Source organism: Mustela nivalis, assembly GCF_964662115.1.
Source record: "Mustela nivalis genome assembly, chromosome: 12".
Lineage (NCBI taxonomy): Eukaryota > Metazoa > Chordata > Mammalia > Carnivora > Mustelidae > Mustela > Mustela nivalis.
In genome coordinates, this window is record NC_139031.1 from 26,653,614 (window position 1) to 26,676,759 (window position 23,146).

The 23,146-nt window shown below is 37.0% G+C and overlaps 1 protein-coding gene across 1 annotated transcript in view; it reads left to right on the plus strand.

Annotated features, from left to right (window-relative positions):
• IQUB (IQ motif and ubiquitin domain containing) overlaps positions 1–14,879 on the plus strand; it is a 91,720-nt gene extending 76,841 nt beyond the window's left edge. The window contains exon 13 of the mRNA XM_082692242.1: positions 14,806–14,879. Within this exon, the coding sequence (XP_082548368.1) occupies positions 14,806–14,814 (9 nt within the window). The 3' untranslated portion in view covers positions 14,815–14,879. The remainder of the gene's footprint in view (positions 1–14,805) is intronic.
• Positions 14,880–23,146: the final 8,267 nt, after the last annotated feature.

Genomic DNA, 23,146 nt, shown 5'->3' on the forward strand with positions numbered 1-23,146 from the left:
TCTTTTTGGGAGATATAATTCAGCCTACCCTGGCACCACTATAACATATTAGAAGTAGAAGTCTTGTGCTAGGAGATGGAGTCCATACTTGAGTGAATAATCAATTAAATGCTATTTATTCATTAGTTCCATTATTGCAAATTTTAAAGGACTGTTCAGAATATTTTATTTTTCCAGAATACTGACTTGAAATGATTCAGCTACAGATTGGTGCATGAAAATCTCATATTGGTTTCATATTATTGATATTTACTATAATAAGATTTAAAAGCTGGTAATTTTCGTGGTCTCAGTAGTTTGCAGGCATTAAGAAAATGAGTTAGGATGTATGAGTAACACTCTGCGGCCAGAGGAAGGATTCTGAACTTAGCATTTCCTGCTCCTCAAATTTGCTTGAGGAGCTTGAAGACTAGACTCAGGAACTGACAGAAGAAACAGATTGGGGTGGGGGCAGACTTAGCCCTGAACATGTTGGCTGACTTCACTCTCGGGCATGAGCGGCCTCGTTCGGCAGTCTTAGCTCCATATATAGTGACGTGCTGATGGGCCTGGATGAGGACCTCTGTACATCCTCGGCCAATGCACAGTTAAGTGCCCAGGAGCATGTGGTGAAGTCCACATGAAGAACGGAGGCCTGCATGTTAGGGTCTGCCTCTGGACAACAGGGCAAGAAGAACAGGGTGGGGAGGATTCCACTGACACGAGGGCTGGACCAATAAAAGGCAGAGCAGAGGATGCCTTGCAAGGAACTCACTGAGGAAAGATGAAAAATTCTTGAACCAGGACTCTGTGTGTCATGTGGGAATACTCATGGTCAGACATTGTGAAGTTATTGAGAAACCATAACTTGCTTGGTGAAGAGAAACATCTTTGAATTTTTCTACACTGTCAATTAAAACTTTCTTCTGCTCTTGTTTGGTGCTTATGCCTGTATATTCAGGAATGGGGGGTAGCCTGCTGGGCTCTCCAGTGGAGAGATTTTTGCCAAGTGTCTGGGGGGGAGGCTTTGAACAAGGGAAAGTGTTTCACTCACATGAAATGAACTGGGTCTTTTCTACCAAGGTCAAATCAGATATGAATATAATTCTTCGAAAAACCCTGATATTGGACACAGAATTTAATATAAATTTTCATGTACTTTTTAGGATGAGGGTCCATAACCTTAAACTGAAGGCCTTCATGACACAAAGGAGGCTAACCTTACCTCTTTCAGTCTCCTTTGAGTCGATTGAACATAATGAACTTTGTTTCATTTAGGACTTTTGATCTATGTGGGATGTTTCCCTTCTCTTCCTGTCCCTCTTTCCACCCATCCTGACTCCCCTTGGACGAGTTCTCAGACTGCAAGTCTTAGCTTACATTTCCTCTCTTTGACTCTCCCATCTGAAGTATATTGTCTTCCCTATCTTTCTCTGCTCTGCTCCCCATTTGTTTCCTCTAAGACATTCATCAATGAGTAGGTTAAGCATCTGCTGACTCAAGTCATGATCTCAGGGTACCGGGATCAAGCTCCTCTTTGGTCTTCCTGCTTAGTGTGGGGTCTGCATCTCCTTCTCCTTCTGCCCCTCTCCACCCCAACTCATGTGTGTGTGTATGTGTGTGTGTGTGCACTCTCTCTCTCTCTCTCAAATAAATAAAATCTTAAAAAAAAAACCCATACATTAAAACATACATAATTCATCTATTTTTAATCTGTTTTCCAAAGGGCAAAGATCTTGTCTCTCTTAATTCTTTTCAAATTCCAAGTGCCTACCACACAGTGCTTAGATGTTTATAGTAGTGTGTTCAGGAAGCATTTGTTGAATACAAAATACTTGGAGACATACTCTAACATGAGGTAAGAATCTAAAGAGCACTAGATTTGTAGAACCATAATCCTAAAAGACAGGTCTGGGTAGTAGTTATTTATACCACATTAGCAATTATTTGTGCTGATGAAATCAGTGACTGTACCAATAATTAGAGCTTAATTTACCTTTGCAAAAAGAGTTTCTTAAAGTTCCATTTAAAAGGAAAATCCAGATATTAGCAACCAGTGAAGCAAACTCTAAACTGAAATGAAATTTAGAGAAAATTTTCTTTAATATAACTTGCTAAAAACAAAAGAACCCAAGTATTTCTTGTACCAAGGCCCGCATTTCTGGGCACGTTGAAACACAGTGTATTCTCTTAATCCTTCATGTACCAATAATTTCAAACCTAATGGGTAGCAACTCACAGAGCAGTGCACTCCCACAAAGGGGGCTCAGGAAAGGCTGACTTTGGACTCTTTTCACAGACAGGTTTCAATTGCTAAGCCTTTCTGTGTCTTTTATTTTATTTTAATTTATTTAAAAGAGATCTATACCTATAAGCCCTAGACTGACTTTCAATAGTAGTCCTAGTTTACTTTTAAATTTCTGAAGACAGTCAGATAGGATATGTGAATCTGTATCTTTTTATTTCCATGACTTCATTTTTAAAAAAGTTTCTCAGCAGAACCTTTCAGGGGAGTGTTAATCATGAAGAATTTAATTATTCATCCAGAACAACTCTTAAACTTAGGAGGGTTGTCACTGATGTAATGGCATTTCAATTTAAGCAACAGAAAACTTGCTTTCTATAGATTTTTGTTCTTTCATATAAATATATATTATAATGCACATCAGAGAGGACTAAGTTGAAGCTTGATTACCCAATGAATATTTCACAAAAAGATTTTTCTCCAGTCCACTGCTTTAAGAAATGTCCTTATTTTTCAGCCAAAGAAGTCTCATCTAATTGCACCATTTACCTAGGTTATAGCTATACCTGTAGACGTCTACATTCAGTAGAATATTATGTTAAAAGCAAGTTTTGTATTTACTTATTTGTAACCTAATTTCTATAGACATATGAGGAAATATACTTAAATTTTAAAATAATATTCTTTTTCTAACCAAAGCACTGCACAATCATTGTAGGAAACTTAAATGTGAATTAAAAAAAATAAAGCATGCCCTTTATTTTTGATGAAATCCTTTTGGTGAAACATGAATATCCTTCTGGTAAAACACTTTTATTCATTTTTGAATTATTTCCAGAATAAATTTTCAGTGTGTACAAATTTTCAAGTATATTATGCATGTTTGAACTACTTACTGATACTTGATTATTATTAATAAATCAAATTTAAGTTTTCTTTAAGAAACAATCTAAATATTAAGATAAAGAATAAAGCCAGACCAACTGAGAAAAAATGAAAAGCGTAACTTATTCCTAAAAATATTACCTAGGAAAAAATAAAATAAGCCAATTCAGTCCTCTAGATCATGTTAACTTAATTACATTGTGATTATATTCAAGCTCCATGAGGGCAAAGATTTTTGTTAGTTTTGTTCACTGCTTAATTCTTATATTTAAAACACTACTTGTCATATATTAATACTAAAAAAATCATTTGTTGAATGAATTAATCAGGGAAATATAATAAAATTATGGTTTGTAGACAGTTTATAGCCCCTCTTGGCAGTATAAATCTAAATAATCAAAATGTATTCATTTAATACCTTTCGTGTTTGAAGCCCACAGATATTTGCCTTCACTTTACTTATGAGGAAACCACAACCCATATTGGTCTCTTTGGTTTTTCTTGCTCTGATAGTTCAGCAAAATTAAGAACTGATCCACACAAAGAGAAATGGGCCACAAATCTGCTCTGATATTTATTAGTTAGATATCTAAAATCAAGATACATGACTTACTAGAAAATAGTTCTTTCTCTTTCTCTCTCTCACTTTTTTTTTTTTTTTTTAATTTTAATTCCACTATAGTTAGCACACAGTGTTATATTAGTTTCAGGTGTACAATTCCATATATCACCCAGTGCTTGTCAAGACAAGTGTACTCCTTAATCCCCATCACCTGTTTCCATGTATCCCTCCCACCCATCTCCTCTCTGGCAACTACCGGGTTATTCTCTATAATTAAGAGTCAGCTTCTTGGTTTGTCTAATTCTTTCTCTTGCTCCCTCTCTTTATTTTTTTTCTTCCTATTTTGCTCATTTGTTTTGTTTCTTATTCCTCTGAATTAGTGTTTTTGTATTTTGGGGGTAGATATCCAGTAGTACAATTACTGGATCTTAGGGTAGTTCTCTTTTTAACATTTTAAGGAACCTCTATACCTTTTTCTGCAGTGGCTATCCAGTTTGCATTCTCATGAACAAGGCAAGAGGGTTCCTTTTTCTCCACATCCTCGCCAACACTTGTTGTTTCTTGTGTTTCTGATTTTAACCATTCTGACAGATGTGAGGTGATAGCTCATCAAAGTTTTGATTTGTATTTCTCTGATGATAAGTGACATTGAGCATCTTTTAATGTGTCTGCTGGTCATCTAAATGTCTTCTTTGGAGAAATGTCTAGTCATTGTCTTTTGCCCCTTTTTTAGTTAGAATATTTGCTTTTTGGGTATAGAGTTGTTCTTTAAATAAGTTCTTTAAATATTTTAGATACTAATCCCTTATCAGATATGTCATTTGCAAATATCTTTTCCCATTCAGTAGGTTGCCTTTTAGTTTTGTTAATTGTTACCTTTTCTCTGAAGATTTTTATTTTGATGTCATCTTTATAGTTTATTTGTTTAATTTTTAATTTTTTAAATTCCTTTTCAGTCTACCAGAATTCATTGTTTATGCACCACACCCAGTGCTCCATGCAATACGTGCCCTCCATAATACCAACCACTAGGCTCACCCAACTTCCCATCCCCAGCCCCTTCAAAACACTCAGGTTGTTTTCTTTGTCAATGTCAAAGACATAACTACCTGAGTCCTCATCTAGGATTTTTATGGCTTCAGTTCTCACATTTAGATCTTTAATTCATTTTGAGTTTATTGTATAATAAAGTGGTCCATTTCCATTCTTTTGCATGTAGTTACCATGCAAACCCAACAGTTTCTTGAAGAGACTGTCTTTTTTCCCATTAGATTCTTTCCTGCTTTGTCGAAATTAGTTGACCATATAATAATGGGGTTTTTCCTAGGTTTTCTCTTCTGTTCTATTAATCTATGTGCCTATTTTTATGTTAGTACCATACTTTTTAAATTACTATAGCTTTGTAATATAACTTCAAGTCTGGAATTGTGATACCTCCAGTTTTTCTTTTCCAAAATTGCTTTGACTATTAGGGTCTTTTGTGGTTCCATGTAAATTTTAGGATTGTTTGTCCTAGTTCTGTGAAAAATGCTCTTGGTATTTTTAGGGATTGCATTGAATCTGTAGATTGCTTTGGGTGGTAAAGCCATTTTAACAATATTTGTTATTTTAATCCATGAACATGGAATGTCTTTCCGTTTCTTGTGTCATTTTCAACTTCTTTTCTCAATGTATTATAGTTTTCAAAATACCTCTTTGGTTAGGTTTATTCCTGGGTATTTTATTATTTGTGGTGCAATTGTAAATGGGGTTGTTTTCTTAATTTTTTTTTCTGCTGTTTCATTATTATTATATAGAGATGCAATGGATTTTTGCACATTGATTTTGTATCCCATGACTTTACTGAATTCACTTATCAGTTCTAATAGTTTTGGGGGGAGTCTTTCAGGTTTTCCATTTATAGTATCGTGCCATCTGCATATAGTAAAAGTTTTATTTCTTCCGTACCAATTTGGATGCCTTGTATTCCTTTTTCTTGTCTGGTTTGCTGGTTTCTTTAGTGATATACTTGGAATCCTTTCTTTTTATTCTTTGCATAAGTGGTCTTTGATTTGTGGTTACCATTGGGTTTGTATATGACATCTTCTGCATATAGCAGTCTGTATTAAGTTGGTGGTTGCTTAAGTTCAAACTCATTCTTTACTTCTGTCTCCCACCACATTTTAGATATATGGTATCACATTTTGCATCCTTTTGTTTTGTGAATCCTTTGATCTTTTTCTTTTTTACAGAAATACTTATTTTTACTGCTTTTGTGTTTCCTACTTTTCATACTTCCATGTATGGTCTTTCTTTTCCACTCAAAAAGTTCTCTTTAATATTTCTTGTAGGACTGGTTTCTTTTAGTTTTTGTTTATTTGAGAAACGCTTTATGTCTCTTTCAAATCTGAATTATAGCCTTGCTGGATAAAGTATTCTTGGCTGTAGATTTTTCCCTTTCAACACTTTACATATATTATGCCACTCTCTCTGGCCTGCAAAGTCTCTGCTGAAAAATCTGCTGATAGCCTTTTGGGCTTTCCCTTAAGTATGTAACTGTCTTCTTTACTATTGCTGTTTTTTATTTTTTTTTTCTTTAGTACTACTTTTTGCCATTTTATTTGCTGTGTGTCTTGGTGTGGACCTCCTTCGGTTGATTTTGTTGGGGGGAGGTTCTCTGTGCTTCCAGGATCTGGACATCTCTTTCCTTCCCCATATCAGGGAGGTTTTCAGCTATTATTTCATTAAATAAATTTTCTGCTTCCTTTTCTTTCTCTTTCCTTCTGGGATCCCTATAATGCACATGTTATTATGCTTGATGGAGTCACTAAGTTCCCTAAGTCTATTCTCATTTTGCATTATTATTTCTTCTTTCATTTATGGGGTTTGATTACTTTCTTTTACTGTCCTTGGGTTCATTAATTCATTCCTCTGCTTCTTCTCTTCTGTTATTTATTTCATCAAGTATTTTTAAATTCATTTATCTCATTCTTCATCTCTGATTTGTTCCTTGTTTTCTTTCTCTTTCTTAAGGATCTCACTGATGTCCTCCACTCTTTTCTGAAGTCCAGTGGTTATCTTTATGATTAATACTTTAAATTCTCTATCAGGCATGTTACTTATATGCATTTCACTTGGATCTCTTGGTGTTTTGTCCTGTTCTTTCATTTGTGACATATTCCTCTGTCTCCTCATTTTGCCTACCTCTCTGTGTCAGTTTCTCTTTGTTAGGATAGTCAACTAAGTCTCCAGCTTTTGAAAGTAGTGGGTGGGAGGTGCCCTTTTTACTAGGTGGTACTCATCCTCCACAAGGAATGAATACCTTTCATGGAGAGGAGGACCGGCCTTATTATCCACAAAGCATGGATAGGCTAGGGGTGCAGTTTTAACAAGGTGCATGTATCCTCCATGGGAGGTTGCAAGATGCAATGTTGGCACAGTTTGCCTGGGTCTTCTGCGGGGAGAGGATCTGCAGCACCAGGACTGAGGCAGGCCTGGCTGGAGGGAGCAGTGTAAGGAAGTTAGATAGTGAGTGCTAGCTCCTGCAGGAGGCTATGTGTTTATGATGAGGAGCGGGGAAGGAAAATGGCACTGGCCAGCTCCCTTGTTCCTGGAGTAGTCCCTTAGTAAACAGATCAGCAACCAAATCTTCCTCTTGCAAGCCCCAGGCACCACGCCCCAAAACTCCTCTCCCAGGCTGCATCTTCATAGCCATTTTCTGTGTTGTCCCTTCAAAGGTAGGGACTCAGCCCCCTGTTGCCCCATCCTCCCACACCAAGCCCACTGACCTTTAAAGTTCCAGGTTCTAAGTCCCACTGATTTCAAGCTCCCACAAAATTTGGCCCTTCTGATTCTCAAAGCCAAATGCCCCAGGGATTTCTCTTCCCCTTTCAGGATCCCAAATGCTAGTCTTTCCTGTTCCTCTCCACACTTGTGGCTCCCTTCCTCTGGCCATCAGATAACTGGGGTTTTGGTTCCTACCATGTCCTCACCCTTCATACCCTCTTTGATGTGTCCTCTTCTTTACATTTAGTTGTGGAGTTTGTTTGGCCAGTCTTTGGGTCCTTTTCTGGGTTATTTGCTCTGATGCAAGTGTTATCTAGTTGTATCCAGAGGTTGAGATGAGTACAGGGTCCTTCTACTCTGCTATTTTCCCTGGAAATTAGAAAATAATTCTTAAAACAAGTTTAGAGAAACTCACTGAAGCTCTTTATGTGTATATTACTCTTGGACCTGACTGTTGTGCACTCTGGGTTAATTTGCTACTTTGCTAATTTAATGCATTCTCATTTAGTTTCTCCATCAAGCAGTCTGTGTGTTTATTTACATTTTCTGATTAGGCTGGATGAAGGTAATTGTTAATAATATCTCCCTTGTGATCAACTTAAAATGAATGTAAACCACTTGGAAAATGCCTTTTCAGAACTTGTTGAACCCAAAGTTCTCTGTCCTGTAGCAGACAATCTCTTTTAAATTTCCCATAGTCTTATCTTGTGCATCTTCAGCCAAGCCTAATGACTCAAGTTTAATCTCCATGCAGACTTCTGCTTATCCTCTACCATTATAACTCTGATAGTTTCCCTTTAAACTCTTTAGCAACTCGGAACTCCAGTTTTTGCTGCCTTTTCTTCTATTACTCCTCTTAGTGTCCACTCCTTAAATCAGAGTAGAAAAATATCTCCAGGCAGAAGCCGAGGATGACAATCCTGCTTATACCAGTTGCTCTGTCAAATCCAGAAATAGAAGTCTTATTTAATTTTTGTTATGCCTTCTTTACTATGTTCTTATCTTTTTTGGTCCTGACTGAATACATTTTATTTATTTTGATCAAATGTATCTATTTCTTTTTTCTTGGTGTGACTTGAAATCAACACTCTATTTCTATTAGGTTAATGGTCACTTAAAGAAAACAAATATATTTGAGTAATATTTGAACCTTTATATTTGTAACAACATCAATAATTAAGGAGTGTATTTAGGATTGCTCCCTCTAAGAGTGTGGTCATAAAACCTGAGGTATAAACATTAGATAAGAAACTTCTGAGTTAAAATTTAGAATGCTATTATTTGTACCTAGAAAATCTAAAATAACAAACTGAAATTTATTCTATCTAATAAGGTAACTTAATAATTTGGTAACAAGGGGCACCTGGATGGCTCAGTGGGTTAAACCTCTGCCTTCAGCGCAGGTCAGGATCTCAGGGTCCTGGGATCAAGCCCTGCATCGGGCTCTCTGCTCAGGAGGGGCCCTGCTTCCTCCTCCTCTCTTTCTCTCTGCCTGCCTCTCCACCTACTTGAGATTGAAGTAAATAATATCTTTAAAAAAAAAATAATTTGGTAACAAAATCAAGAGCCTTTCTGTATACTAAAACTTTTTTGTACTGGCTCCTGGTGATGGAGTAAGAACCAACTTAGGGAGACTTCCTTGGTCCCCTCAACTCTGGCTAAAGCAGTTGGGATAATTGAAGTTCTTCGAAGGGAGTTGAAATTCCACGAGGATGAATAGCCTGAGGTCAGGATTGTAATCATATATCTCAAATAGATGAACAGAAGGGAACTGCTGCCACTGTGCATAATAACATAGCAGACTGTCATCTTTGTGGAAAATGCTTTCCTCAATGTTAAACTGCCTCTGATCCCCCCCCTGCTTCCCTTTGGAGGTGTGTCTGTGTGCTTAAAAAATAGTTTCCTATTGATTATCTTGGAAGGATAAGAAAGGTTATCTTCTGTTAACACTGGTAGAGATATCTTGGAAGATACTAAGCCTTAGAGAATTGAATTTTTTAACAGGGATTGTTCTACTGTCTGTGTGTATAAGGACTAGCTATCCCTCAAGATATAATTCCAAACTGAGTAACTACATCTTTGGGAAAAGTGTCAGAGTACATTATGTTCTATGAATCACATTAGTAAGAGAAGGGAAATGGATGCTTAGAAGAAATATCTGTGAACAGGAAAGGGTGATGTTTTTCTAAAGGGGGATGGATACTGGCTCTGTGAGAGTATAAAGAAGAGAGATTCTTTAAAGAGAAGAAAGAAAAGCAGCTGTCTACTCAGAGAAGCAAAGATAACCACCAGGTTATCACTGCAGAGAGGTGATTTGTGAAAGAAAATTGACTTTCTTTTTCCTGGGACTGTGGGCAGCCTTTTACTTACTGGGTAATTTAAATTTTTTCCCCAATGTTCTCATTTCTTTCATTTACCTTTCTCATTTCTGTTATACCTCTGTAGCCTGTGCGTTAGCACCGTGGACAGTGACACAATGAGGAGTTAAGGAAAGTGTGGGCTTGCCCAGCTTGTGGCACTGAAACTGCATTAAGAAGCACAGTAGGTCTCAGTGAAGCAGGGGACAACCAGAAGAGTCACAGAGTGCTAAGAGGATGACTTAGGGGAGGACGTAAAACAACCCACCACCCATTTGTCAAGTGCACCAAAGAAAGGCAAGACTTGATGCAGGGAAGCTTAACAGTTGTTTATATAACAATTTAAATAAGTCATGAATATCTTCTTTAGTGTAATTTCAACTTCTGTGTTATGATATGCATATGTAATATCATTAACAAAGCAATAATAGATAACATTTATTGTTTTCTCACTTAATCCTCAAGAATCCTCAATTATCTCATTTAATCCTTAAGAATATTGATTTCTTGAGGTCTAAGAATTCAAAACTGATTTATGAGGAAGATAATACTATTTTCTCAGATGAGGAAATAGAGTTTTAGTGAGATTAAGTAACTTTGTCATGCTCACAAATCTAGTTAATGAAGTATCTAACACGCAAATCCAGGTATCTGATTTTAGGCCCTACTTTTTTTATTCTCTGAGTAAGTCAAATATATTCAGTTCCAATATGTAGAATAATACAGCCTGTACCACAGCCTCGTGCATAGACATCATTACTTCCAGACACTGGAATTTTATATTCTCATGAAGTAAGTAGAGGGAGTATTTTCTGGAGGCAAGGTAAGCCGGGCATTCTATTTTGTCTGCTGAAACAATAGGAGTTATTTCCTTCCAGTTAAAAATATTAAGCAAGTCAAGGCCATCTATGAGCATTAAGTACTAGACATGTAAGGTCTAGAAGATAAACACCTGTTGTACTAGGACTAAGGCCAGTTAATAGTTTTTGTCTTAGTCAACTCAAGGAAGAATATTTCCTAATAGTTGTTTTTGAAGTACATAGTGTTTTATGAAAAAAATGAAGATAATAAATGTTACATATTAAAATGTTTATGACAGGAGCGTTTAAAGTCTTTGCTAACCTCCTGCCCCTAAGTGTGTTCACATGACAACTTCCTTGAATAAATACTTAGTCTGGAGGCTATTTGGGAAAGCTGAGGTCCCTGATACACTTGGTAACTATAGTTACAGTTATCTCTTCTTTTTCTGGAATATAAAATAATATATCATCATCTCAGAAGTCATTTTGAAAGCCTTAATGAGATAAACATTCATTTTTTAAGGCTATATTCTTATTGTTGAATGCTAGTCATAATTTCCTTCTCTTAATGATAAAGATTATGCCTAGCCATAAAACAGAAGCAAGATGTGAATGTTAATGTCCTAGATCTTGAAGAACAAATCTATTAACTAAAAAAGGTATTTCAAGGAAAATGTTTTTTCTTGTCTTTATTAAAACAAAATAATTAATTTAATTATTTATTATTCCAGAAAATGATTATATTGAGTTTTAATTATCTAATCCATACAAACATGACAAAATGTTAATATAAAACTGATTTTTAAAAATGTTCACCAAAAGTGAAATGTTCCTCTCATTTGGGAAAGCCATTATAACACATAGAAAAAATGGGAAATTAATCCAGTGGCTTGGTAATGTGAATCATACCCTCAAGCCCTTCTTGTCTCTTGTGGGAACAGACTCTTCTCCAAGGGTGCAGAAGGAAGGAGGTTAAGAAAATTTTTCTCCTCAGTTTTTATTTGTGAGAAAGCATTTATTAGAAGATTAAAAATTTTATTCCCTTAGTTATACTAAAAGGCATATCGATAGTAAAATAGAACATTTTAATAAATATCCTTTAAGATATGCCAATGTTTGCCATTATGTCCAGGGTATGGTATTTTCTCTCCAAAGAAATAGAGTGCTTGATGTGCCAAGTAGAATTCTTCTCCAACTTCTTTTCTGCCTCCACTTCTGAGGTCTGTGACTAAGCTCAGCTTGGGCTGGGAAGCTGATTGGTGTGGGTCCTGGAGTCTGTCCTTCCCTATTTACCCTATTGTGAACACAGTGGATACAAAGAAAGCACACTGACAAGGACCCAGGAAATGATTTGGTTGCAAATTTTTATTCCTTAAGCAAAATTTTGTTATTTTGTTCACTTGTACCTCACCTTCAGAATTGACTTCATTATGAATTCTGAGCCTTCCTACCGCTATAGGAGAACCCTGACTCTAACCACTGGAGAGACTGTGCTGTTATCCTGACTCCTTATTCTTTACTTTAATCCTTATATTTTAGTATCTGCTGTGCTTTTTTAGATTAAGAATGGTGATTGGAGAATAAATGAAACAAGATGGGATTGGGAGGGAGACAAACCATAAGTGACTCTTAATCTCACAAAACAAACTGAAGGTTGCTGGGGAGAGGGAGTTTGGGGGAGGGGGTGGGGTTATGGACATTGGGGAGGGTATGTGCTATGGTGAGTGCTGTGGAGTGTGTAAACCTGGCGATTCACAGACCTGTACCCCTGGGGATAAAAATATATTATATGTTTATAAAAAATAAAAAAATTAAAAAAAGAGATATGAGAGGAAAAAAAAAAGAATGGTGATTGGGAGACTGTCAATAACCTTTGGTTTCTGCCATTTTTATCAGATCAAGTCCTTCGAGGGTAAAAAAAAAAAAAAAAAAAAACGAAATGGGCACTTTTCTGGAGTGTAAGTAGTTAATACTGTTCTGTGAGTGCTAATTGGTCAGAGCCATCTCCATTAGAATATTAAGTGTAGATGGATGATTGGAGTTGGAGGTTTAAGCCCAGAGGGGCTCATTCCTATTAGTATGCCACCAGGGTAAGTAGCCAGAGAGAACTGGTCAGGGATCCAGGTTAGAGCCATAAGTCAGAGGTCAAAGAAATCAGGTCTATAGGGGCAAGCAAGTTTTAAAAAATGAGACCCAAGCCAAGAATAAAGATAAAAAGATGAAGTGGGTTAAAGCAGGAATTCAAGAACAAGTGAGAAGGACTGCAAACAGCTTTTGGTGTTTGCAGCTGTCACCATGGACCAGCAATTACATAGTTCACACATGGGTCAGACCGTATTGAAGAAACAGAATTGAAATGGCCATTTTTCAAGACACTAGCATATAAGTGGTTTTTGTAGGTGTAACATATAAAAAGCAGGCCTGTTGGCTACATATTTCAACAAATTGCTGAATTATCATTTATACAGGTGACTTTTCAGTATCTTATTTGAAAATAAACATTCCTTATTAGTAAGCTGCTTGAGGGCAATGCTGATTCACATGTTTTTTTATCTATCATCTATATATCTATCTATCTATCTATCTATCTATCTATCTATCTATAATAGTATAAGTACTCTTATAAGGCTGGAGAGCTCTCTTCTGCCTCCCTTTCTCTATCTCTATATCTCTGTCTATCTATCTGTCTACTGTTTGATGAATCTCACCAAGGCTGGAGAAAAATAGAGAGAGAGTGGGAGGGAGACAGAGGGAGAGTTAGAGAAGGGAAAGAGAAAGGTAAGGGGAAGAGAGAGAAATATGCAAATATTCCATTTTTTCTTTCATTTAATGATGGAGTGAGAAGAAGAGTTGCAAAAGACAGCCATGTTCATGGTTGCATTGAGAAGTCATTTCTCATTCTTTGGTTGGCTGTAACTGCTGTTCCTTGTGGACATGCAGTAAATCCAACATTATGTCCATCCCCCTATAGGATGCTTAAGTTCAATCAGCTCTCCTAGACATCAAGATTCTTAGAAGACTCTTACTACATCTTTTTCAGGTATCTGCCTCTTTACCTCAGGTTGTTGTAGTAAACATCAGTGTTTGAGGTTCTGTACCTGGTTTTAATGTTTTGTGGGGAAGTTACTTCCTCATAACCAAGCAATGATTTGGACACCAACTAGGTGTCCTACAGTTCAACTCGGTTCTGGTGCTATCCTCTCAGAGATAGCATCAGCTCCCACAGGTTTAGTCCTGGAAGACTACTCTCTACTTCAGATGCCAGTTGCAAGTCCAGGTTGTTGGCTGTACTTCTGACTTACTAGCTATAAATTAAAAGTTCCCATGACCCCTTCCTTGGTATTGACTAATTTGCTAGAACAGCTTTTAGAATTCAAGGAAACCTGTTAACTCATTAGATTACTGGTTTATTACATAGGATATTCTAAGCTAAATGGAAAGATACATAGGGCAAGGTATGGGAAAGGCACAGAGTGTCCGTGACCCTACCAGGCATACCACTCTCCCTGAATGTCCTCATGTTCACCAAGCCATAAGCTCGCTGAACCCTCTCCTTTTGACTTTTTATATAGGCTTCATTACATAGGCATTAATGATTAAATCATTGGCAGTTGCTGATTGATTCAACCTCTAGCTCCATACCTACTCCCTTGGAAATCACTGGGTAAGACTGTAAGTCCCAAACCTTAATCACATGATTAGGTTCCCTGGTAACCAACCCCCATATCTAGGTGCTTTCCAGATGTCACCTCATAAACATAATCCCAGTTGTGGTGGAAAGAGTCTTATTATGAATAATAAAATGCCCATTTCACCTTTATGGCTCTGAATCAATTTCAGGAACTGATAAATAACAAGAGACCAAATATTATAACAAAAGGTGCTTCCTGATACTTCAGGAAATTGTAGAGGTTTTGGAAGCAATGAACCAGGAACCATGGATGAAGACCAAATATACATGAGAAATATATTTTGGTCATCAGAATGAACAGAAATATATGTCAAAAAGCAAGCTGCACACAGAGTAAAACCAAGCAGGAAGACAAGTTTATTGCAAGGGTTTTGACCTACAAGTTGGGAAACTAAAGGCTATGGGAGCTGTGAGTTCTGAGTTGCTCACAGACTAATGGGTTTTTATGGGGTAAATGTGGAAGTTATTTGGCTTTTTCAGCTGATTGGTTGCCTAGTGATCTTCTTCTTTATTTACATTAGGGTAACTGAAGGGAACAAGGAAGTCCAAAGATGATGTGAGCATACTTGGTGTTTGGGGATTGGCTGGCATCTGGGGATTGACTGGGATCTTCTGCTGATTTCTGAGAAAAGCTGTAAATTCCTGCAATTTATGTTAGGTAAGGTTAAGTTTTATTTTTCTTTAATAGACCTATGTTGGTCAACTCCATTTTGTCCCCAACATAAGCAACTGTGTTTTTGTTTTGTTTCTACATATATTTCTTAGAAATATCACACTCTGCAAGGTGGGTAGGTTCTAGTAAGACCACCACCTGCAGCCCTCAAATCTGATCAATTATGGGACTCATATTCTCTATATATTGGCAGTGGGTGGGTAGTGATAGAGGTGTGGTGGGAGTTATATGGAGTTTTGTCATAATATTGCTTCTGAATTAGCCTTTCAGAAAAGTGTTGGTCCTGATATCTGTAAGTTTTCTATTCTTAAAATACAGGCCATGTGTGCCCAGGATAAGATTTAGTTATCAGTTCTTGGAAAATAAGATCCTATGTAGCATCTGACACTATCCTGTTCATATTCTATGTTAAAGTGACACTTTGATATTTCTTCATGTCATTTAATTCTTATTAGTAACTTGTTTGTTTAAATATCATTAGTAGCTAATTCATTTAATTAACTGTAATTTTCTAGGATGGTCCTTTTGTAGCTTATGGGTATAGAAATATGAAATTTCCCTGAAATATATTAAATAAATTCATCTCTTTCATCATTGACACATGATATTTAATGTCAATAATCTAATAAAGGTCTTAGAGTAGCCTCATAAAAATAAGTAAAGATTACAAAATGAGACCGGTGGGAAAAGATTAAAAGTTCATTCAGGAACATTGAGAACCCTTGTGCTGATAATTTTCATTTTTATGATAATAAAATAAGGAGAATGTTGATCATTCTTCATAAAGGAGAATTATTGTTCTTCATAAATAATAGAAGGAAGAGTGAATGAAATGTTAATTGCAGTACTTAAATGGGTCAGAAATTTCAGCCAGTTCGAAAATTTGAGGATTACTTTGGAACATGAAAGAAATTTAGACTTGTTCTTTCTCGATTAAGACAGGGTAGCTTTCTGATTTGTTTATTGTGATCTGGGACAGGTTAACTAAAGCACATAGACAAATTAGATAGCTTTAATAAAGTTCATTCAACTGTTAAATCTTAGAAACTTTCTGTCATTCTTAGAATGGCCTCTGGAGGTCAGGGTTGAGGCATGGTGTGTCGCCAAGCTCCTTGGTTCACTGTCATTGCAGTCAAAATACAGCAAACACTGATATTTTTGGTTCTCTATCTGGTATCATTCATAAGCTTTAAGTTTGTTTACTCATAAAAGATAATTCAACTAACAATCTAATATGCAGTATTCTCTATTATTGTATATTTGTATGTATTTTAATTTATACATTAAAATGTAACTTATACATTTAAATATAAGAGTCTATATTAAGTAAGCATCTATATTAATTTCTATTAAAATAAAGAAGTTAAGTTTCAAAGAACATTTAAAAAATCTATTTAGATCTTGAAATATTGAAGGATTTGTAAAATAATATGTATTAAGAATGAAGGTGCCTCAAGTTTAAAATAATGGGATCATTTTAAGTTTTCTCACGTTCCTAAAATTTAGGATTGCAATCATTCTTTTAATTCAAAAGCATTTGAAAGCTCTCCAAAAATTTAAAAATCATTTGGTACAAGACAGAATAATTTACCATTATTATTGTACTTTAGTGTTTTATCAGCCCTAATTCAGAGAATGGCAGGCAGCCAAAAGATATCCATCCTCCCCATAGTCCCTCCTGTGCATCCTCACTCCATAATTTAATGACTAGTGAAGGCTGGAATCCAGAAAGAGGGAATTAGAAGAAGGCTTTATATCTAAGAAGCTCTTTACCAATTTTTGGAGCTACATGCTTTCCTATTATTTAGCTATTATCTGCTTTCTTCCCATTTTTATTTATTTATGTTTAAACAATGCTCCCAGATATCCTTAAATATTTTGGAAAAATATGAATAGTAGTCTTATCTTTTAAACGTCTAAATGCTTAAAACATTTAAACATCTAAACATCCAAATGAGTTGCTATATTTAATTATATATTGTGTGGTAGTATGACTTGAGCTGCTTCCAAATATTATTTGGTCAGAAAGAATAAGTACTGGAATTCTAATAATGCCTAGATTTACCCTAGTCCTTTGAATCCCTTCCTCCATTCTGCCACCACTCCCAAACCTTATTCTTTAAGGCTCCAATGTCTTTTCTTTGAAAGTTTTTCAGATGCCATCAGGTGCATTTCATATGGGTTCTCACACCGACCCTTGCATATACCTCTATTAAAATTCAGGAAACTCACAGTGGTATGGTTTTAAGTTATCCCATGTTAAATTTATAATTTATATTTATAATTACAAATTTATAATTTAAATTTATAATTACAAACAACAAGGTAATAGAGGATATTTGAAACATTTAAAAACCAGCAGAGTACAGGTATTGACCAATCAGAATAGAAACCAGCGTGAAATAAAACTGGTGTATTGGTGCTAACTAAGAACTCTTCAAATTAGCCTCTGAGCTCATTAAGTACAGGACTTCTGAATAACTTGGTATTCTTAGGACCGAGCACAGTGCTTGGCATTTGGTTGGTCGATAAATATTTTATGAATGAATGAATGAGATATCAAGAAAAGTTATGCATTGATTCCAGAACAAATTCTGAAATCTTAGTAGTGACTTTGGGATTGCCTGGCACCACTGAACCTCAGACATTGGTTTAGCTTGAGGCAAGTGTGTTGTTCTGCATATGAAGTGATCCTAATAACCAGGTCCACAAGAATTTGCATTGAGTTGTCCTCACAGGCAAATTTGCTCTGGGCCATCTCCTCTCTCATCACACTTTACTGATGTATTTTTGAAGGACAGAATGGGTTAATTACATTGGATTTGTGGAAGAACACATAGTAGAAAAACCTATTTTTCTTTCTTTCTTTTTTTTTTTTTCTTTCAGTTTTTAATTTATTTGCCAGTGAGAGACAGCACAAGCAAGGTGAGGGGGGTGGCAGGCAGAGGGAGAAGCAGGCTCCCCACTGAGCAAGAAGCCCAATGAGGACTGGATTCCAGGACCTGGGCCAAAGGCAGCCACTTAATCAACTGAGACATCCAGGTGATGAAGTTCTAGAACCTAGGTGAGGTTCCGTGGGCTGAGGTTCAGAGCCGATGACCAAGAAAGAATTCTTGAGACATCTTTGGTGCAAAATGGTGGTTTATTGAAGCACGGGGACAGGACCCGTGGGCAGGAAGAGTTGCTGCTGCCCCGGGTTGTGAGGGATGGCAGGTTAGGTACCCTGCGGTTGGGGGAAGGGGAGGGGAAGGGAGGTTTCAGTGGAGTTTTCATATGCTAAAGAGGGCCTACAAGGTGCCAGGATGTTCCAGGCCTGCCGGAGGCCTTGCCCTTGCGGCTGGATCAATGTTGTCTTTAGACCAGCCATTAACATTAAGATAGTTGGGAGACTTTTTGGTGGGATGTCACAATCCTGCTATCAATCGTTTTTGTTAGTGAGATTTAGGACATTTGTAAGCCAAGGGAGACTCCTGTCTAGCAGGATTGTGAGCTCTGCAAGTTAACTATTTGCTTATTGTTCATGACAGTCAGGGCTGCCTGAGGGATGCTACACATAGGACTGAGGGGGAGTGGATGGGGGGGGTACAAAGGCGCCAGCTTTTGTTTTGTCCTCAGCCAGCCTCGTGCTCCCTCATCACAGGCATCCCATGAAAAACCTATTTCTCAAAGAAAAACAGTCTATGATGCAATTAAAAAAAAAAAAAAACTTGTTAAAAAAAAAAAAACCCTGTAGTTAATTATTTAAAAGATATTAAACATTTTGAAAGCTGTTATTCCTTATTTTCATATATGGTAGGATACGTACTAGATGAGAGTCATTCTTCATTTAATGTTTATCTATTGTGGAAAACGATTCTTTAGATATAACTTACAACTATTTAAAATAAAGTGCATGTTCAGTCTGCCTCAGGGTAGTAATCCTTCAGAGACTTTTGTTTTTTAACCTAGAAGTAAAGACAGTACATGTCAACCCAGTTTCCAACTATCTTTCCTGTGAGCAATTCCTTTATCTTATTCTTTGGGATAGCTCTGGTTCCTTCCCACTTCTTTCTTACAGTTGAGATGTTCTGCTCAGCAGGGTGGTGGGTGGTGGTTCTTTCTCTCCTACTGATGAAGTCCCAGAACCTAAGTCAGGTTCGGTGGGGTGAGGAGGTTCGGAGCCGACAACTAAAGAAAGAATTCTTAAGATGTCGTTGGTGCAAAAGGTGATTTATTAGGGCATGGGGACAGGGCCCGTGGGCAGGTGGAGATGCGGCTGCAGCCCCGGGTTGTGAGGGTAGTCATATACCCTGCGGTTGGGGGAAGGGGAGGGGAAGGGAGGTTTCAGTGGAGTTTTCATATGCTAAAGAGGGCCTACAAGGTGCCAGGATGTTCCAGGCCTACTGGAGGCTTTGCCCTTGCGGCTGGATCAATGTTGTCTTTAGACCAGCCATTAACATTAAGATAGTTGGGAGACTTTTTGGTGGGATGTCACAATCCTGCTATCAATCATCTTTGTTAGTGAAATTTAGGACATTTGAAAGCCAAGGGAGACTCCTGTCTAGCAGGATTGTGAGCTCTGCAAGTTAACTATTTGCTTATTGTTCATGGCAGTCAGGGCTGCCTGAGGGATGCTACACATATGGAGGGGAAAGGGTGAAGAGGGGGTGCAAGGCGCCAGCTTTTGCTTTGTCCTCAGCCAGCCTCCTGCTCCCTCATCACTACCCTAAGCGGATGCTTATTAACCATCCCCACCCCACCCCACCCCGCCCCAAACATGTGCTGAACTGAAGAGACAATTGTTCAGACTAACTCAGGGGAATAATGTTTGGGGCCGGAGCTGGTCAATGTGAGGTTAATTAAATAACCTCATTAATAATTAATAATAAATAAATAAAATACATATAATAAGTATTTACCTTTGCTTAATATAGTGCTTCTAAGTGATGAAAATGCAGCAAGGATTAAAGAGCATGAATTCTTCCCCTCAGGGCAAGTTAAAATGGAAATGAGGGTGGAGCTATAGGGAGCTTTAAACCAACAGTTCAAAGGTCCCAGATTTCTTCTAGGAAACTGTGTGGTGGCAGGCAAATCCTGCAACTTCTGGCAAAACTTCTCATCAGAAGTACTAAGCATTTGGCTTAGCTCACCACTAAAGTTTTACCTGGTTCCAAAATTCTATCTTTCTTTAAAGGGTTTCCATAGGTTTTGGTTATTGTGATTAAGCAGGTGTTGAACAGGAAGAATTTTATTCTGCCCTTTAAGATCCTTCTAGCTGGACTAAGAATCAAATTAACATGAGAGAGACTAATATGAGAAAGTCAAATTTAGAATACACACAAACATGAAATTCCAAAGACAGTGAGTGAGGCAACATGACACTTAGATGAGGTAAAGAAAGGTGAGGGATTGAGGCTCCAGAGGGGAGAGAGTTCGTTAGCAGGAAACTGAGAAGAGACGTTTAGAAAACAAAGGCTGCCTAATTATGCAGGTAAATTTCTTAGGTAAAGAGGAATCTCAGTGAGTAGCTCTCTTCCTGGTATACATTTGCAGTTGAAGGGGAGGTAAAAAGCTTTTCCCCAATCTGCTGAGTTTTTATTTCTTTTAATGCAAAATAATGGTCATGAAAAATGAACCGTCTTGGGGTGGCCTGCCCTTGACCTCTACAACAGGTTATGAATTGAGCATGTTCTGCCTGACCAAAAGTCCCAGCCTGAACTCTGTCACCCTCGATGCCCTCAATGTTTGCATTGTGACAGATACTAGCTGTCATCACAAAACAGTGCTTACCATGTCAGAAATGGTAGCTCCATAATGTTTTTGGACTTACTCTCTTTCATTTATTGATTGATTTCAGGGCACTATCCCCTTCTAAAATTATGCCTGGCATATATTATTCAAAGTAAGAGAATTTCAAATTTGCTTTCTTAACACATCAGTGTAAATAAGTGTAATTCTTCCAAAAGTGAGACCAAGACAATATAAATTAATCCAAAACATGAATGCAAAAAAGATGAAGATAATGATGCTTAATCTTAAAAGTTAACATTTGCTGTGGTAATGAGGAAAGTGCAAGCAAAAGACTGAGCTGCTTTTCAGAGCCTGAGTCTTAGTGCTTCAGAGATTCTCTTGGATGGAGTCATCACGTGTCCTCCAATTTGCAGTACTAGAACCCAGTTTTCTCACTCTATTTAGGGATAAGTAAGTTCTAGAAGATTGAGTCATCTGGAAGGAATTGATTTGTATACAATAATACCAACTTGTTAATTTATGACAGAAAACAACTAAGGAGTGGACTAAAATCCCATGGGACTGGGCAGCAAATTTTGTTTCTTATAGGAAAGTTTATTTACAAAATTAAATCAATATTAGAAGTTTCCTCAGTAAGTATACTGTTTTAGAGTGGGGTGTCACACAATCTCCTAGGACAATTATAATAATATTTAACATTGAGGAATATTATCGCCAGTCTCTATTTATTAACCTTTATTTCTAAATAAGAATTTACCAGTCCCTTAGACAATCATGGTAACACACTGGTGAATTTTACTATTATATGTATTTAGAATGCTGTAGTCACCATAAACTTTAGTCCTTATGATACTGTACTTTCTCATTAAAGACTTTCCAAGATTATAGTTCTCACAACTTAATTGTATTTCAAAATGCTTTGTTTTATAAGGCATAGGGAGTTGCTTACTGAGATTAAGGAAATATGTTGTCTCAGCAACCTATTTATAAATCCTTTCCTTGGAGGAGTATTTCCTAAGAAAATGCCAAAGCCAACCATGTTTATGTAGGTTAGAGTTAGCACTTGTTTCTTACCAATGCTCATAAGTCTACCTTATTTTTGATCCCTTATGCAAGTATATTGAGTGGACTGAGATTGGTTCTAACAAGAAAATAGTTTATATACATAGTGGGTTCTCAAGGATTTGCTGAGATTCTGCTAGATAGCAACCATAGTTTAGATTTCTATTTTTTTTCAAGACAGGATTCACCAGAAAGGCTTTATTTGTTTCATATGTGTGCCGGTGTAGTAGGACGTCAAATACATGTAACTCTCAGTTTTCAATATGTACTAAGGGTCAGTAATTGTAAAATGCAGTAAAAATCTGCACATAAAGCCAAAGTAAATTTCTTTTAACTAGGCAGATTGAATCATGGGTAAAACATTGAAACATTTATAGTGTCTAAAATGAATTTTTTTGACCAACTGAAGCAAGATTGCTTAGGTCTCTTTTTTTATTAAAAAAAAAAAAAAGGAAACTTGAACAAAGTTCAGGTTAGTTACTTGGTTAAAAATATTGATCGTATTCATGGTTTTTGAAGTTAAAATATAATTCATTTAAAAAAATCCCAGGATAGTTTGGTTTAAGAACCATTGTCTTAGGATATGGTCTGAGCAAGAATACATAATAAGCACTCCTTTGGAAGTGATTTTTGTGATCTTTTAAAAATATCCACATAGCTTAACTTGATGGCTAATATTGCCAACAACATTGACTCCCTGATCCTGTTAAAGCATAATTTTTATCTGGGAGAGTCAACACTTAAGTTTGAATTTTCAGGAGAGAGTAGAATACCGAGGATGTGGAATAAGACAAAAGGTGTTGAGTATAAATTGTTCTTCACAGACAAGGTAAGGCCTACGCAGCTGGACACTCTAGATGGGCAATAGGACATGAGGTATGAAAGTACTAAAAATACAAAAGGGAGTACAGAAAAAGAAAAGAAGTAATGTTTTCACACCTACATCAATCTACCTATTCTCGTGCATTTTGAAGTTGACTCCCACCAATGTGCTTTAATATGTAGGACCTCTGAAAGTACTCTTGCCCCAGAACATCCCTTCTGATGTTCCTCCATAGTTGCCTAAAATTCTCATTATATTTATTTTGGGGGATAGAAGCAAGGAGGATCCTGCCCTTTTCTTCTAATCAACCTATAAGCATCTGGTTAACAAGGATTATATCCCATTTCTCTGAACCCTCACACAGCACATAACAGGTGACCTTTTCATGTGGAGGAAGGTGGGGCATCTTCATTTCTACCTGTTGAGACCTGAGCTCATGTTGCTATCCAAGGGGCACCGAAGAGCGAGAAGTGTAGCTCTGTGGCAGAGTGCTAGTAAGAGTAGTAGTGGAGAACCTTGGGCCACCCTGGCCTCCTCTCAATTTTCCTGTCAGAAGAGGATTTCTCATAAAGGT